Here is a 15,294-nt window from a genome sequence, read left to right on the forward strand (position 1 = left end):
TGAAAACGTGAAATAAATGATAAAATAACTAAAATTCAAAGCACTATGTTCGTGTACACGCACGTTCAAGCGCGCACCCGTGGTTGCTGTGCGCGTAATGCACGCGAGTGTGCAATCAAGTGTGTGTGTGTGTGTGTGTGTGTGTGTGTGTGTGTGTGTAATTCACAAAATAACGTTCAAAATACGTATATTTTTTCAGGAAAGATATTTCTGCCAATGTTCAAAATTACAAAAAGTTACTTTTTGCAATATTTATATAATCCATAAATGGTAATATGACCAAGAACAACACGAAAACATCAAGAAAAACCCTTACGTTTTGTTGGCTTTCAAAGCCTGAACCACCAGCGACGGCAGTGACATGGCTGTCCATACAACTGAAATAACTCCTATTTTCCACCACTCATGCACAGACAGACTCGCTTCCACATGGCTTCGCGCCAATGGATCCACATTTCTTTTTCCTTTTTTCAAATATTTCTTTTTAGAAATATTTTTTTTCCTTCTGCCCTCATGAAGCTCAAATTTTACACAATAACTGTACAAGGAAAAACCAAACAAAACAAAACCACACTAAATGAATGGAATAGAAATAAAAACAGAAGCCGTCAACTCTCTGCTTCCTTTCCTCTCTCCTGTCCTTCCACGAACTTCGGCAAATCGATGTAAACCCGTCTGCACTTTTTAGAACGCGGCGCACACGAACTGATGAGAAATGCAGGAACACGTGAGGAGACTGGCCGGTGACTTATTGAAGGACAAAGTTTTCCATCTGATTCTTGCTGAACAAAACAGTAGGAAAGGGGAAAGGGAAGCCAGTCAGTCATTCAGTTGCAAAGGGGTAAGGGAAGCCAGTCAGTCATCTCTATGCTTATTCCCATCCTGCAGCCGGACGATAGGACAGCTATTTTTGTGCCGAAATGACGATCCCGATAAATCGATGAGAGGGCGTGAGCCGAGACAAACCGCTTTCCCTTCACCCCTTTAAGCCCGCGGCAGATGTCTACGTGACCAGGTTGAGGACGGAATCCTGTCTCACTCTGCTGCTCGCAGACTCAGATTTCGCTTGAAAAAGCGCGGCGTGTCGTTTGCGACAGGCTTTAGCGACATCCCCTCCCCCCACTGTTCTTTGCGGACACCAGATCTCCTCTCGTCATTCTCTCTTATCGTAGAATATTGGGGAGGGCCGCGGGGAGGGAAGTAGAAATCGATCAGCACCCAAAATAACGTTCATTAGGCATAGTTCAGTGTTCTCCTTCCCATCGCCCCCCGTGCCCTTGGGTTAGCGCCTGTCGTTGAGTTCCAGGCCAATTTCCTTTCCCCAGGCTGGAAAGGCAGTTAGGTTTCCGATCAATACACTTAAAAAAAACCCCACTCCACTCTTTATTTTAGGAATTGAAGAAACGATAATGAGGTGCACCGCTTCCAACATTAAATGTATGTCATATATATCAACGTCACTGTCGTACTTCTAACTTCATGTTTGCTGGTAAATGCAAACATCTACAACTGACCAACCTGTCATTTATTTTTTGTTCTTGTTCTCCAAATTCGTCTTCGAAAGCAAGAGGCTACACCATCAGAGCTCACGTGCATGATGAAGAAAGACCCGAAGAAAGAAAGAAAAAAATAGAGAGAATGAAAGGAAACAAGAAATAAAAAGATAAGTAAAGAAAACCGAATAACTCTATCAAGTCGTCATGTCTATTTGAACGAAAATAAAAGATCTACAAACAAGTTGCATTCGTACATCATCAGTTCACATTCGTGGAACACAGAATTGAATTATCCGGTTTGTTAATATTTTCAAAGACATAATAATTTCACGAGCTCTGGAACAGTTACCTTTATTTTCTTAAATCTCGTTTTAATTCTCATGCTTTCATAGCAGTCTCTGGAAAATGTTTGAGACACCAGTATTGCCACTTCTTCACCCACCCACCAGCCGACACGAAAGGTTAGGATGGAGCACAGAAACTAATGTTCACACTTTCGGTGGCAGTAGCAGCTGGCTCATGCACTCTCTCGCTGCGGCCGAGTTCAGAATCCAGCTGTTGTGCACTTTACTAATTAATTTTCGATTCACTGGTTCCCAACAATTCTACACGCACAGATCGGTTCTTATTCGCCCGGCATCATTTCACGGAATGGAAGGCATGGTAGTGCAAATTCCGCTAGGAAAACTAGGGAGTCAGATGTGTTGTTCTCAGAGGTGAAATTGAGGAGAAAAAGAAGAACGAGGTCTATTTGCATCACCGGAATCAGATGTTTCTATTACCGTAGTATGGACATGTCATAATTAATTTGTTTCTCTCTTGAGGGAGGAGATGATGATGATGATGGGAGGGTTGGAAGTGGGGATCGGGGGTGTGGGGGTGGGGTTGGGGGACAAACTTTCTGTTCAAAATAGTTGTGTTTGGTCGTTCAATTCAAATTCACACAGAACAAATTTTCATACGATCCCAAATTTTTTCACACGATTCAAGATGTTATCCCCGTGTGGCTAAAATACATGCTTGAAAAGCATCTTTCCGCGTAATGTAGTAATGCATGCATACTGCATGCTAAGCTGCACATTTCATCTCAAGTAATATCTGATTTTATTATCGTTCGCTGGCATTTAACATTCTGTCATTTCGCAGGAGACGTTATTAAAATCAATTTCAACGACCATTTCCTCATCGACACACTGCGAGTAATGTTCTCACAGTCGATTTTCCTCTCAACAATATCGATTCATTCCACGACTGGGGGCAAGGGTGTCCAAGCGTGATGGCTTCCAATCTGGGGCGTGTTTTTCTGCTGTGACTAGGGTAGTATAAGTATCAAGCGTCTTGCTACACACCACTGATGAGGAAGATGGGAAGGGGAAGAGCGGATATAAGATTGTCAGCACGTTTTCTTCTCCCCCCCCCCCCTCCCCCCCCCCTTCTCTCTCTCTCTCTCTTATAACAAAATGAACATTATATATAATGTTTCGGATTTATGAGTTCTGGACTAAGTTCAAGCCAATGTTAATGCTCATTAAACTGATTATCCTACTGAATCTCTTGGAAGACTCGAGTCCATAAAATGTTTTCCTACTGATCAAAATCATTATCAGCTTGTCAATTAGTGTCTTTGACGAGTTTGTGTAAAAAGATAAATACAAATTTTATATGACTGGAACTGTGCAGCAGCAAAGTTATCAAGAAACCTTGGACAATCTTACTACACAGAAGAAACATTGACAGTCTTACTACTTTGTCTTTAAAGTGGCTGGAAATGAGCATATCAATTCCTGTAGGTCTAATCATGCCAATTTCCACATGCATGCGTGCGCGCGCGCATGTGTGGATGTGTCTGTGCATGTGAATAAAAGAGTGAAATCATGCATCTACAGATTCATATATGTAGAATTCTGTCGCTGAACTGCTTTTCCGCGGAGTTTATAGTAAGTGAAGGATATTAAAATGACTGATACTTTCTTGGTAAACACGAAGGGTCTTTTTAGTTGCTGTTCAAATGTGCTGCGAAACTGGTATGGGAAAAGAATCGACAGCGGCTTATTTTGAACGGAGGCAGTTCAGTTCCTTGGCGACACCGACCACATCGATCTGTCTCGCTGGGGCTATCCTTCACCCACCCTCGTCACATAACAATTAAATTAGGGACAGTACACCCATGTCCGTTTGTCTGTCTATCCGAGCTTCTCTGTTTCTCTATCTGTCTTTCTTTCCTCTCTCTTCCTCCATCCCCACTCTCTCTGCTCCAAGAGCTTGCGCTTGTGAAGGTGTCTGTTTACGCACAAGAACCCTTGAGTTGTGCAATTTCAGCCGTAATCTTATTTTCTATCTTCATTCATTCATTTATTTCGTTTATGTGGTTAATAGAAAATCGTTCCCAACATACCCAGTTTTCCTGAAAACCCACATGCGCGTATATTCTTGCAAAAAATTAATGATTTCAATGGATGAGAGTAGCCAGCAGCATTTTGTTCGCTAACTGTTGGTCGGCAGGATCCATCACCTTTTGCAATTTTGTCAGAGCACTTGCTTGCCACACAAATAAACCAGTAACGACAAGTCATCCTTTTCGGCGTTTATATTTATTGAGAGACTGGATATTTTTGGCTGTAAGATTTTTTGACAGACTGGTTGGAGAAGACGAAAAGGTTATGTGGGAAGGAAAACTACAGCAAACAAAAACGACCTACCACTTACACAGGCTCGTACACACAGACGCACGCACGCAAACACACACACATACACACACACACATATAAGTGACAGAGAAGAGGAAGAGGAGCAGCAGCAGAAAAAAATTACAGCGAGTTATAAGATGAAGTAAAAGAAATGAAAGAGCGTTCATGAAATAGACTCTCTCAACCAAGATAAAAAAACAAAAAACAAAACAAAAACCAGTCAACAAGGCCTATTTGTTTTCCTAAAGTAAATGATGTCTCCTCATGTCAAATGCAACGAAACACCCTTGACACTGTTTCACCGCTCCCGTGTGGGACCTGATGACAACAAACACAATAACAAATCCTAAGGCTGCTCGATCTTGGCATACCTTATTTCTCAATATTTCACCCGTCCGGACTTCCCCAGGGGTAATTATCAATCCATCTATCGACGTATCTACATACCTACCTATTTATCCACACACAAAATCAGACAGACACACACGCGCACGTGCACAAACACAAGCACCTACATACACTCATGTTCAAACCATTTTTGATTCACCAACCTGACTGAATTAATCAACGATTTTTGATTTTGTTTTTCATATCCAGCAGTCCATTAAGCAAGTACTTATAATTGCAGTTTTCATTTTTCTTACATTTTCTGATATAAAAAAAAGCTGCAAAATATTAAACATCGTCAAACAAAATTAAACACGCGAACCCACGCACGCATACAGACCGTTTAGGCATTTTTATGTTTTGGTCTAATATAACTCCAAGTGAAAAGACAACACATTGAGTCAATGCAAGAGAACTGAACTGTACCCAACGCACAATAAACGACACGTCAGTATGGGAACTGGCCGATCGTTCAATCATAAACCTGTCCCATCTGCATATCAATCATATACAGCCGTGTAATAACTACAGCAAGACACGAGGGTGGCAGTGACGGTGTTCTCCACTTACAAAACTTCAGCTTTTTCCCTGTCAGACGGTGGGACTCCCACGGGTAGGAATGGAGAAGGACAAAGAAGAAGAAGAACAACAACAAGAACAACAAGAAGCAGAAGAAGGAGTGGAGAAATAGGATGAGGAGAAGAAGGAATGAAAACAAGAAAAAGCAGGTGTTTTAGGAGAACATGGAGTAACTCTACAAAAAAAAGGGGTATGACATCGTTCTTTGCCGATTAGCTACTACAAAACTAAAAAAAGTCAAAAAGTATCATACTAGCATGAAAACACACACACACACACACACACACACACACACACACACACTACTCAACAACAACAACAACAAAAAACAACCCAAACACACACACACACACACAAAACCACCACCATACAGCCGATGCAACTGACTTTCATGCATGGTATGACGATATTTTTATCAACTGTTCTTTTAACTGTTATGAAACATTCTGTATGCGTACGAAGCTATGGTTTATGTCCTAAAGTAATCATACTCTCCCCCCCCCCCCTCCCCTACTCCAGCCCTTCACTCTCTCATCCAGGACCAAAAGTTGATGGGACAGACTTGTTCAATGGCACGAAGTCCTGCTTAGCCTCAAGCCAGCAGGCTGAGGGGAACATTCAATCATTATTTATTACCCCCACAGGCTGTTGCAGACTACGTTTTTTCACTTCGATTGAAATGCCACTGTGTGAAAAAGGTTGCGTAAGCGAAACCACGCACGGTGTGTGTGTGTGTGTGTGTGTGTGTGTGTGTGTGTGTATGTGTGTGTTTGGTATGGTGTTATGTGGTGTGATTTGGTGGAGAGAGAGAGAGAGAGAGAGAGTGTGTGTGTGTGTGTGCAACGTGTGTATGCGCGTGCGTACGCACATGTGAGCGCGTTGAGCTATATTTCAGATCATCACCATCACTATCCCTGTTTTTGTGGCCAATGCCTGACCTCCACTTTACAACACACAAGTTTCTTCTAACGTGCTATCTACCCCCAATCTGCACCATGTATGAAATCTGATGGTGCGTGCTCTGGACGTGACTGGGCAAAAGACAGCAGTGACAACACCGCATCACGCGTTGGACGAATAAATAAATGGAGGATGGGTGGAGAACATTACCGAAATCCAAAAACCAACGGTGCGGAAAAAAATCGAAATCATTATCATAATAATTTCATGTATGCACCTTTTTTTTTTTTTTGATGATGCTGATCACCTGCCCATTGCATATTAATGGCTTTTGCTTTCAGGTCAGGTTGTTCATGGCGAGGACAGTGAGAGAGAAGGAAAGGCTGAGGGGATGGGGTCATTGGGGGAGGGGGAGGGAGCTTTGTGTTTCGTTTTCACGCTAGTAATATTGTCCTATGTTTACAATGTGTACTTGTTCTGTCCCATTCAAGTTCATACAATGATACAGGCTTCCTCTCTCTGTGAGATGGTGGGGGGGGAGGGGGGGGGGGAGCGAGTATTTAAGTTTGAATTAAAAAAAAAAATCATCCACTATGTTCTCATTACCGTTATCATCGCCGTCATTATGAAAATCATAATTGTTGTTTCAGACACGTTTTCAGTTAATGTGCAGTCTACTCCAACTACATGTAAGAAAACAAAGCGTGAGCCAGTACCTTTGCAACACGTGCATAAGATAACAGAGACAACACCGCATCGCTTAAATGTATTGATGAGGGGACAGATGAACATAACCGATTTCCTAAACCACCGATGTTGAAATTAATCAATTCTTATTGTGACACTGATCGCCCCACCCATCGCAGTTTATCAGCTTCTTGCTTCCTGGTCAGGTTGATCACCGGACGGGCAGCGTTCCGCTTCTCGACCTTCGTACGATTTTATGCCGCGAAGTTACCCAGAAGGTAAAACACGTATAACTCGGATTCTGGTTCACAGACCAAAGTCCCGCATAACTGTTGATGATTCCCTCCCCATGAAGGACAATCCTTCCCTCCAACACAAACAGGCCTATCGATTCTGCAACGTCTCTAGTTCCCTTTAAGTTGATTGAATTCGAAAGGGTGTGGAGGGAGAAGGTGGAGAGAGAAAGATAGAAAGAGAGAGGGGGAGGGGTGAAAAAGAGAGGGAAGACAAAGGGAGAGGGAGGGGATTGTGTCTATTACATTCTTCTATTACAACGATAGGAGTATTGCACTGTGTTTGCCATTTTTGACTCACTTGTGTGAACAAAGTGAGTCTATGTTTTAACCCGGTGTTCGGTTGTGTGTGTGTGTGTGTGTGGTGTGTGTGTGTGTGTGTGTGTGTGTGTGTGTGTGTGTCCGTGGTAAACTTTAACATTGACATTTTCTCTGCAAATACTTTGTCAGTTGACACCAAATTTGGCATAAAAATAGAAAAAATTCAGTTCTTTCCAGTCATCTTGTTTAAAACAATATTGCACCTCTGGGATGGGTACAAAAAAATTAAAAGAAGCCTAATTATATGCAAACTGCATTTACTGTTATATTTATATTTTTTGTATTCTCTAAACTTGGCACTTTGACCTCTTATTCTGACACAACAACAAGAGGAGTCATTATTATCATTTTTTGTTCAAACAGGAACTTCTTTTGCTAAGCATGGAATTTTTATTTATTTTGCAAACGTTTTGGTGCAGATAGTAAAAAAAGGGAAATTACTCTGTAATTAATGCTAGGGGACTTAATTTATCACAAGTGAGTCTTGAAGGCCTTGCCTCTCTTGTTTGTACTTATTCTACCCAACCTGAGCCCGTGAAACGGCACAGAGGATTCCTTAACCTCTCTCTGTCTCAAGAGAGAGAGAGAGAGAGAGAGAGAGAGAGAGAGGGTGTGTGTGTGTGTGTGTGTGTGTGTGTGTGTGTGTGTGTGTGCATGAGCTGTAGAGGAAGGGGGGAGGTGGCAGAAGGGTTAAGACACATATATGGCAATACAGAGTCCGTGAGAGTCTGGGTTCGATTCCCGCTCTCGGCGTTTCTCCGTACTTTGACTGGAAAATCAAATCTACGTCTGCCTGGTCATTCAGATAAGACGACAAAACGTAGTCCCATGTGCAGTATGCGCTTGATGAACTGAGAAAAAAAAACTATTACAAGTGTTGTCCCCTGGCAATATCTTGTGGAAGAAATTCACTCTGATAGGTACACAAATATGCAAAGCATTTGAGGTCAGACTAGCGCATTGGTTATGCTGCAATCAGGCATATGCCTTGCTGATGTGTAGCGTATATGAATTCGCCCGAACGCAGTGACGCTTCTTCGAGAAACAAACTGAAACTGAAGCATGAGCTGGCTGGATTGTTTGCGCAACACAGCATCAGATAAAAGTATTTGCATTTTCACCATTTGCATTCAAATTCCAAAATCACTGATGGGGAATAATTCAAAATTATTGTTTACGGTTTATTTTTTCTCTCTCCAAAACACTGATCGCTCACCCAAAGTAAGAGAGAGAGAAGGAGAGACGGAGAGAGACAGAGAGACAGACAGAGAAAGAAGGACACAGAGAGAGGAGATAGAGAGAGACGGTGACAAACAGAGAAACAGACAGTGGGTGGAGGAGAAAGATACAGAAAGATACAGATGCAAAGACACAGAGAGTGGTTGGAAGCCATGGAAAGGCGAAAAAGAGAGAGAGAGAGGGGGTGTGGGGTGTGGGTGTGGGGGGCTGTTGGGAGAGGAGGGGGGGAGGAGAATACATCCATAAGAAACGAAGCTTCTGACAGAGGGAGATAACACCAGTTTTTCGTCATGAATCATCCACATCTGGTTTCTTAATCATATGGTGGTTGAATAAAGTTTCACACACACACACACACACATACAAAAGCAGGCTCGCGCGCGCGCGCACACACACACACACACACACACATGCGTGCGCAGACACACACACACACACACATATATATATATATATATATAAACAAACCAAGCTATTTTCATTTAGACCGTTTGCAAATTGAAAAGCATCTTCTTCCTTGGTTAATTAGGACTGTTGTAAATCGCTCTTTCATGATGGGTACTTCACACCAGAGACCTTCTTCATTAGCTGAATCGAAAAAAATGTTGCTAGCAGACCTCTGTTTTTCGCCGTTTTCGTACAGCCTGGAGTCACTGCAGACACACAGGCGGTGCGGTTAGGTTCGGGCGCGCGCGCGCGCGTGTGTGTGTGTACTTGCGTGTGTGTGCGTGCTTGCGTGTACACGTGTTAGTACTTGTGTGTTTACTTATACCCATAGTTAAACTGAAACTTTGTGCGAACTAAGCTTGCTGGATGTATTTAAATATAAAAAAAAAACAACCCAAAAAAACACCAAAAAAAAACCACAAAAAAAACCACCCAACACACCAACAACACGAAAGTAGAAGAAGAAGAAGAAAAACACACTTAAAAACAAACTGAACCATGTGTAATAAAATTATGTCTGAAGAAGAAATACATGTAAAGCATCCATGGAACTTTCCCTACATGCGAAAGAGAAGCGATAATATCCATGATACATTTTAAAACGCACAAAACAACGTGGCGGGGAAAAAAGCGAAACAAACATGTCCCTGGAAATATAAGACCCTTCTAAAGAAAGTCCGTTTCTATCTTGTATGCCTCAAAGTTCACAGTCGTAGCTCACTTGAAAAGTCATCTCAGATCTTTTGCCGGAGTACTGAAGGTTCGATTAAGGACTCGAAGGGGTGGCCACTTCAGTGATAATACGCTGACCCGTGGAGCTCTTGGCCTCACAGAGTGGATGTGTGATAATGTATATCCTCCATCCCGTGTTTTTGGTCAGTATTGCCGGAAAATGAAAGAAAGCCAGTAGAAGTTGTCAAGTTTTTGTGTTTGTTGTTTGTGTGTGTTTGTCATGGGTCATAGACACAGCAGACAATGTGATTAAGTAAGTGTGTGTGTGTGTGTGTGTGTGTGTGTGTGTGTGTGTGTGTGAGAGAGTGAGTGAGAGAGAGAGAGACAGTTCACGCGCGCACCTCCGTGTATGTGTGCGTGCAAGTATGCACAGACAGGCAGATAAGAAATACAAAGCAAGTAGGCAAGGGTGAAAACATATAGATAGGCAGACAGACATGCAATATTAGGCTTTTATTTTAATATCAATTTCACAGGTACATGATCTAGAATCCAAAGCGCTGACCATATTCATAACTGTATGAATACACACACACACTGCGCACGCACACACAGTTATCCCAAAATTGAGGGAGGGAGGAAGAGGGGTGGGAGAGAGAGAGAGAGAAGAGAGAGAGAGAGAGAGAGAGAGAGAGAGAGAGAGAGGAAGCGAGAGAGACAGAGAGAGAGAGAGAAAGAAAGAGAGAGAGAGAGAGAGAGAGAGAGAGAGAGAGAGAGAGAGAGAGAGAGAGAGAGAGAGAGAGAATAACAGGGAAAGGAAAAAGAATAAGTGAAAGGAAAGAGCAACCGAAAACTAATAATCAGACATGAAGGGGGGGTGGGGGTGCGCAACCACTGGACCAGAAATCAAATTACTGCAATGGAACAACCTTAAACCTGAAATTTTCCCTGTTTCCAGTGGATGAGAACTGTACAGGGAGATGGGAGGGAGAAAGAAGCAATGGGGGAGAAGAAAGAGAAGGAGGACAAGAAGGAGGAGGAAAGGGGAGGTGACGGAAGAGCAGGAAGAAAAGGGAATGAGAGTAAGAAGAGAGATTGGGATCGGGGGAAGAGGAAAAAGGAAGAGAATGCGGACGGAGAGACAGAAGGAGAGAAAGAGAGAGGAAAAGAGACAGAGAAAGAGAGGGAAAGAGAGGAAAAAAAAGAGAGAGAGAGAAGCAGGCAAGTATGCAGACACTAAAATACAAACACATATTCTGCAGAGAGAGACAGACAGACAGACAGAGACAGACAGAACGAGAGACAGTATAACGACAGAGAATAGACACAAACAGAGAAAGAGATATGGACAAAGTCTGACAGACAGACAAACAGACAGGCAGACAAGAGCTGACATTACATTACCGATCCTTCCACTCTGTCAACTCCTTGTTGAATCTCTCGGAAACCGCACGAACATCATCCATGACACCAACATAAAACTTCATAAGTCACGGTATCACAAAAAAAAGACAATCCCTCCCACACACCCCGTGATCGAAGAACAAAAGGCGGTAATGATGGAGCAATTACCCACCGACTACCACCACTACAATCTGGCACTAACCTAGACTAACCACCGGAGTTCAACCGAAGGCGATATCAGCTGGAATCAAAGGCCTGAGTACCGAAACGGCAACTAAAGAAGACCGACACATATGTGACGCAAGTAACTGCAGGTGAATCAGCAGGTTGATTTAGATTGCATGAGAGTGAAATTGAGTGAGATTGCATTAGAGTGCGTGGCACGCATACTCATAACCAATCCCAGCCACGTACAGGTGGTATAGGTATGTAGAGAAGCTGTGGGATAATGTCTGACGACTGTTTGGTGATAACGGGGGACTGAGTACGTAACCACACTACCTATCGCGATCAATTGGGTCTGCTGATCCAAGATAGGACACAATTTAACTCCCATCTAATACTACTCTGTCTGCCTGTCTATCGCTCTTTGTGTCTCTCTCTTCAAGATGATGAAATATATTCATCGTGAGCGCGCACGCGCATGTGTGTGTGTGTGTGTGTGTGTGTGTGTGTGTGTGTGTGTGTGTGTGTGTGTGTGTGCGTGTGCGCGCGCGCAGGTGTTTTTTTGTGTGTGCGTGTATGTTTGTGTTTGCACGCTCGTCTTTGTGTGTGTGGGTGGTGGGTGGTAGTGGTGGTGCACAAGCGTGCGGATATGTATGCGTGTGCCTGTGTATGTGCGAGCATGTGTGTGCGTGCGTGCATGAGTGGTTATGTATGTTGTGAGCGTGTGTGCGAGAGTATGTATGTATGTATGTGTGTGTGTGTGTGTGTGTGTGTGTGTGTGTTTATTTTTTTTAATTTATATATATCCCCTTTGAGGTTTTATCAAAATGCCAAATATTTCATTGCAGTAAAACTGGAGGGTAAATGAAGTGAATTATATTTCATCTAACTGACATGCAACATAAATCATCAATAATTATCATAGTAAAGTGTGGTGAACCGTAGAAGAATTATCAAACACTGGGCTCCAGATAATTATGAGCATAAAACATCCAGAAAAGGATAATAAGGATACATAAAAACATAGAAAACCCCAATTCTGACATTTTTTTTCCATTGCTCAGTTCACTGCATGTCATCCTTCTTCACTTTCTGTCTCACAACAGTCGGCATCTACAGCCTGTTCACTTCCCATCCTCTTCCTCCCAACTAATTACTACCAAGCCTACAGTCCTTATGTGCCCGGCGCGATCGAATGTTGAACCCGGACAAAGCCCTCAATCTTCTTAATCAACAAACGCACTTGGCTGCTGCGGAACAAGCATCACGCCTTGACTTCTATGCATACTGGAAGATATACCTCAGTGATCACACACGTTTTGCCCTTTCTGTTGGTCGACCTTCGACTCCTCCCCATTTCCCCGCATTATCAGTCTCGCAAGTTATCATGGACTGAACGCACTTTACGAAGCCACACTAGTGTTCTCTGTCTCTCTCTCTCGCTCTCGAGGGTGTTCTGAACTTCGGAAGCTTGCCAGGTAGTAATAAGATTTGAAAGCTCACATGCGCACACGCCCACGGCAGAGGTGGAACACAATCCCACACATCACACACACACATTAACAACAACAAAAACAAAAACAAAAAAAAAAAAGAAGAAGAAGAAGAAGAAGAAGAAAAAAAAAATCATGACTACATGCTGCTACATTCTCGATTTCCTGTATCGTCAAAGCCAGACAGATTGGCAGACACGCACAAACCACACACACACATACAAGCAAGCAAGCACGCACGCACGCACGCACGCACACACACACACACACACACACACACACACACACACACACACACACACAAGGCTAGATAGACTTGTCAACCATGCTGATTTCCATGTAAAGATCGGTTCTGTGCGCTTTCAGTACTGAGCTTGATTTTAGTGCTTTCAATGTAAAGGTAGCGTACGCTTTTCGTGTTTTCAGTGAGCAAGTCATTTTTTAGTGCTTTCATTCTCAGTCAGTAAGGTAGGTATGCCTAATTGCGAACGGTCCAGTGGAAGCGAACATCTCAACGTGTGCACCGTAAAGATAACGTGTACGATAGTCAAACGTAGTTCTTTTGTTTTTGAAGGCTTTCTCCGACTGGTTGTACCAGGAAAAGTTCGTCTGGTCACTTTTTCTAACGTTTTGTCGGACAATTGAAAAAGCAAGGGTGCCTGAGGGTAAATGCGAACGGTAAAGTCCAATTGCGAACGATGGCTTTGGGTACATGTAGACAATTAAAACAGAAACAGGTCTTTCACTAATTAGACATAACATATTATTGGAACATCACACCAGACTATTGTATTGCTGACTTTGATCACACATGCACACAAACAGACATGTAAACACACACACACACACCACACTGCACACAAACACACACTTTTAAGAGTGCTCAGTAATTGTGCTGCATTGTTCGCAAATAAACTCACGTCAAAATATCCAATGATCTAATTGCAAACGACATTATTTTGCAGATTCCTGTCAAAACTGACGTTCTGATCTGTCACCAATGCTTTCTTGAATTCTCCCAACACTGGTAAAGCGCATTCAACATATCCCATCAAATCAACTATTCTAAAATGTGTAAAAGTCTCACAATTTGCTTCACTTGGTTTGAGGATTTTGAGAGCACGTTTTAACTTTGGTCGGCAGTGGGGCGCGAAGAGAAGAAAGAGCGCGGAAATAGCCAGAAATAGCTGATGTTTGTCTGGTTCTTGGAAATGGACATTCATTAAGGTATTAGAAAAAGGTCGTAGCAGACGTTAAATTGTGCAATGCAACCGTTATGAACGCTTCGAAGTGGGGTGGATACGAATCGTTCGCAATTACACGCTGTTCGCAATTACCCATACCTACCCTATTTTGTGCTTTCACTGTCAAAATCGATTTTCAGCGTTTCAATGTCATGGTCAGTTTTTTTGCGCCTTCAGTGTCATGGTCAATGCATCATTGTCAAAGTCAGTTTTAGTGCTTTCCTTGTCAAGATCAGTTTTCAGTGCTTTCTGTGCTGATGTCTGTGTTCAGTGTTCGGTTCTGAGCTTACGCTTTAAAAACTATGACGCAGAACGCGTTCCCTGTGGTGCACGTTTAGATTTTGCATTTGTTTAGATGTTTCTTCTTTGTTGTTGTTTAGAATCCACGATATTATATTTCATCATTTTGTAAGGATCGTTAAAGCGCACCTGCTTCAGCAAGGAGACAGGTGTGTGACAGGTGTGTGTGTGTGTGTGTGTGTGTGTGTGTGTGTGTGTTTTGAGTGTGCATCAGAGAGGGAGAGAGAGGGTGAGGGACCAAACTTTATTTCACCAAGAGAATGACGAGATAAACATTTCAAATAACGCTTTTCCACGTAACCCTGGGCTATAGATGAAAAGAAAGAGGTGGCAGAACATGTGTATACACACACACACACACACACACACACACACACACACACACAACCCATAGATTAACATACATGCACACAAACGCGAAACATGGGCAGACAAACTGATAAGCAGACAGAAACATAGAGACAGACAAAATATGCAGACAATAAATAAGAGGCAGAGCAAACAGAGACGGATACAAGCAGACAAACAGCATCATCATCACCTCTCTACCACAAACAGTCCCCAGACAAAAAAAAAGTAAACAACAGTGACTAAATCATACTCACGACGTTTCTCCATTCACCACGTTCTTATCCGCAGCGGACAAACCCAGCTTCTTCAAGAAGGACTCGGGGATGCTGGGGGTCACGGGATCCTTGGAGGGGGAGGGGGGCCTAACCACCTCAACACCACCACCACCACCACCACCACTACTGTTGCTGTCCATCCGGCACGAATCGTCATTATCTCCAGACCTGGCCGAAACGAGCGGCGTTTTTGGCGAAGATGAGGAAGGCAGAGTAGCGCCCCCGTTGCCGACAGAGGGTGGTGGCTGTTGCTGCTCGGTATCGGAGGAGGACTCGGCGTGCTCCGACAGCTCTGGCATCTTCATAGTCTTCATCTGCTCCCGTTTCTTGGCCAGGTTGTTCTGAGGGGACAGA

At 43.1% G+C, this 15,294-nt stretch overlaps 1 protein-coding gene across 2 annotated transcripts in view; it reads right to left on the reverse strand.

The window, feature by feature from the left end:
- Window positions 1–15,294, reverse strand: part of LOC143298371 (uncharacterized) — a 128,794-nt gene that overhangs the window by 24,757 nt on the left and 88,743 nt on the right. For both annotated transcript variants that reach the window (XM_076611274.1, XM_076611273.1), the window contains exon 8: window positions 14,920–15,281. In XM_076611274.1, coding sequence (XP_076467389.1) covers window positions 14,920–15,281 — 362 coding nt within the window. The remainder of the gene's footprint in view (window positions 1–14,919; window positions 15,282–15,294) is intronic.

Source organism: Babylonia areolata, chromosome 23 (assembly GCF_041734735.1).
Source record: "Babylonia areolata isolate BAREFJ2019XMU chromosome 23, ASM4173473v1, whole genome shotgun sequence".
Lineage (NCBI taxonomy): Eukaryota > Metazoa > Mollusca > Gastropoda > Neogastropoda > Buccinidae > Babylonia > Babylonia areolata.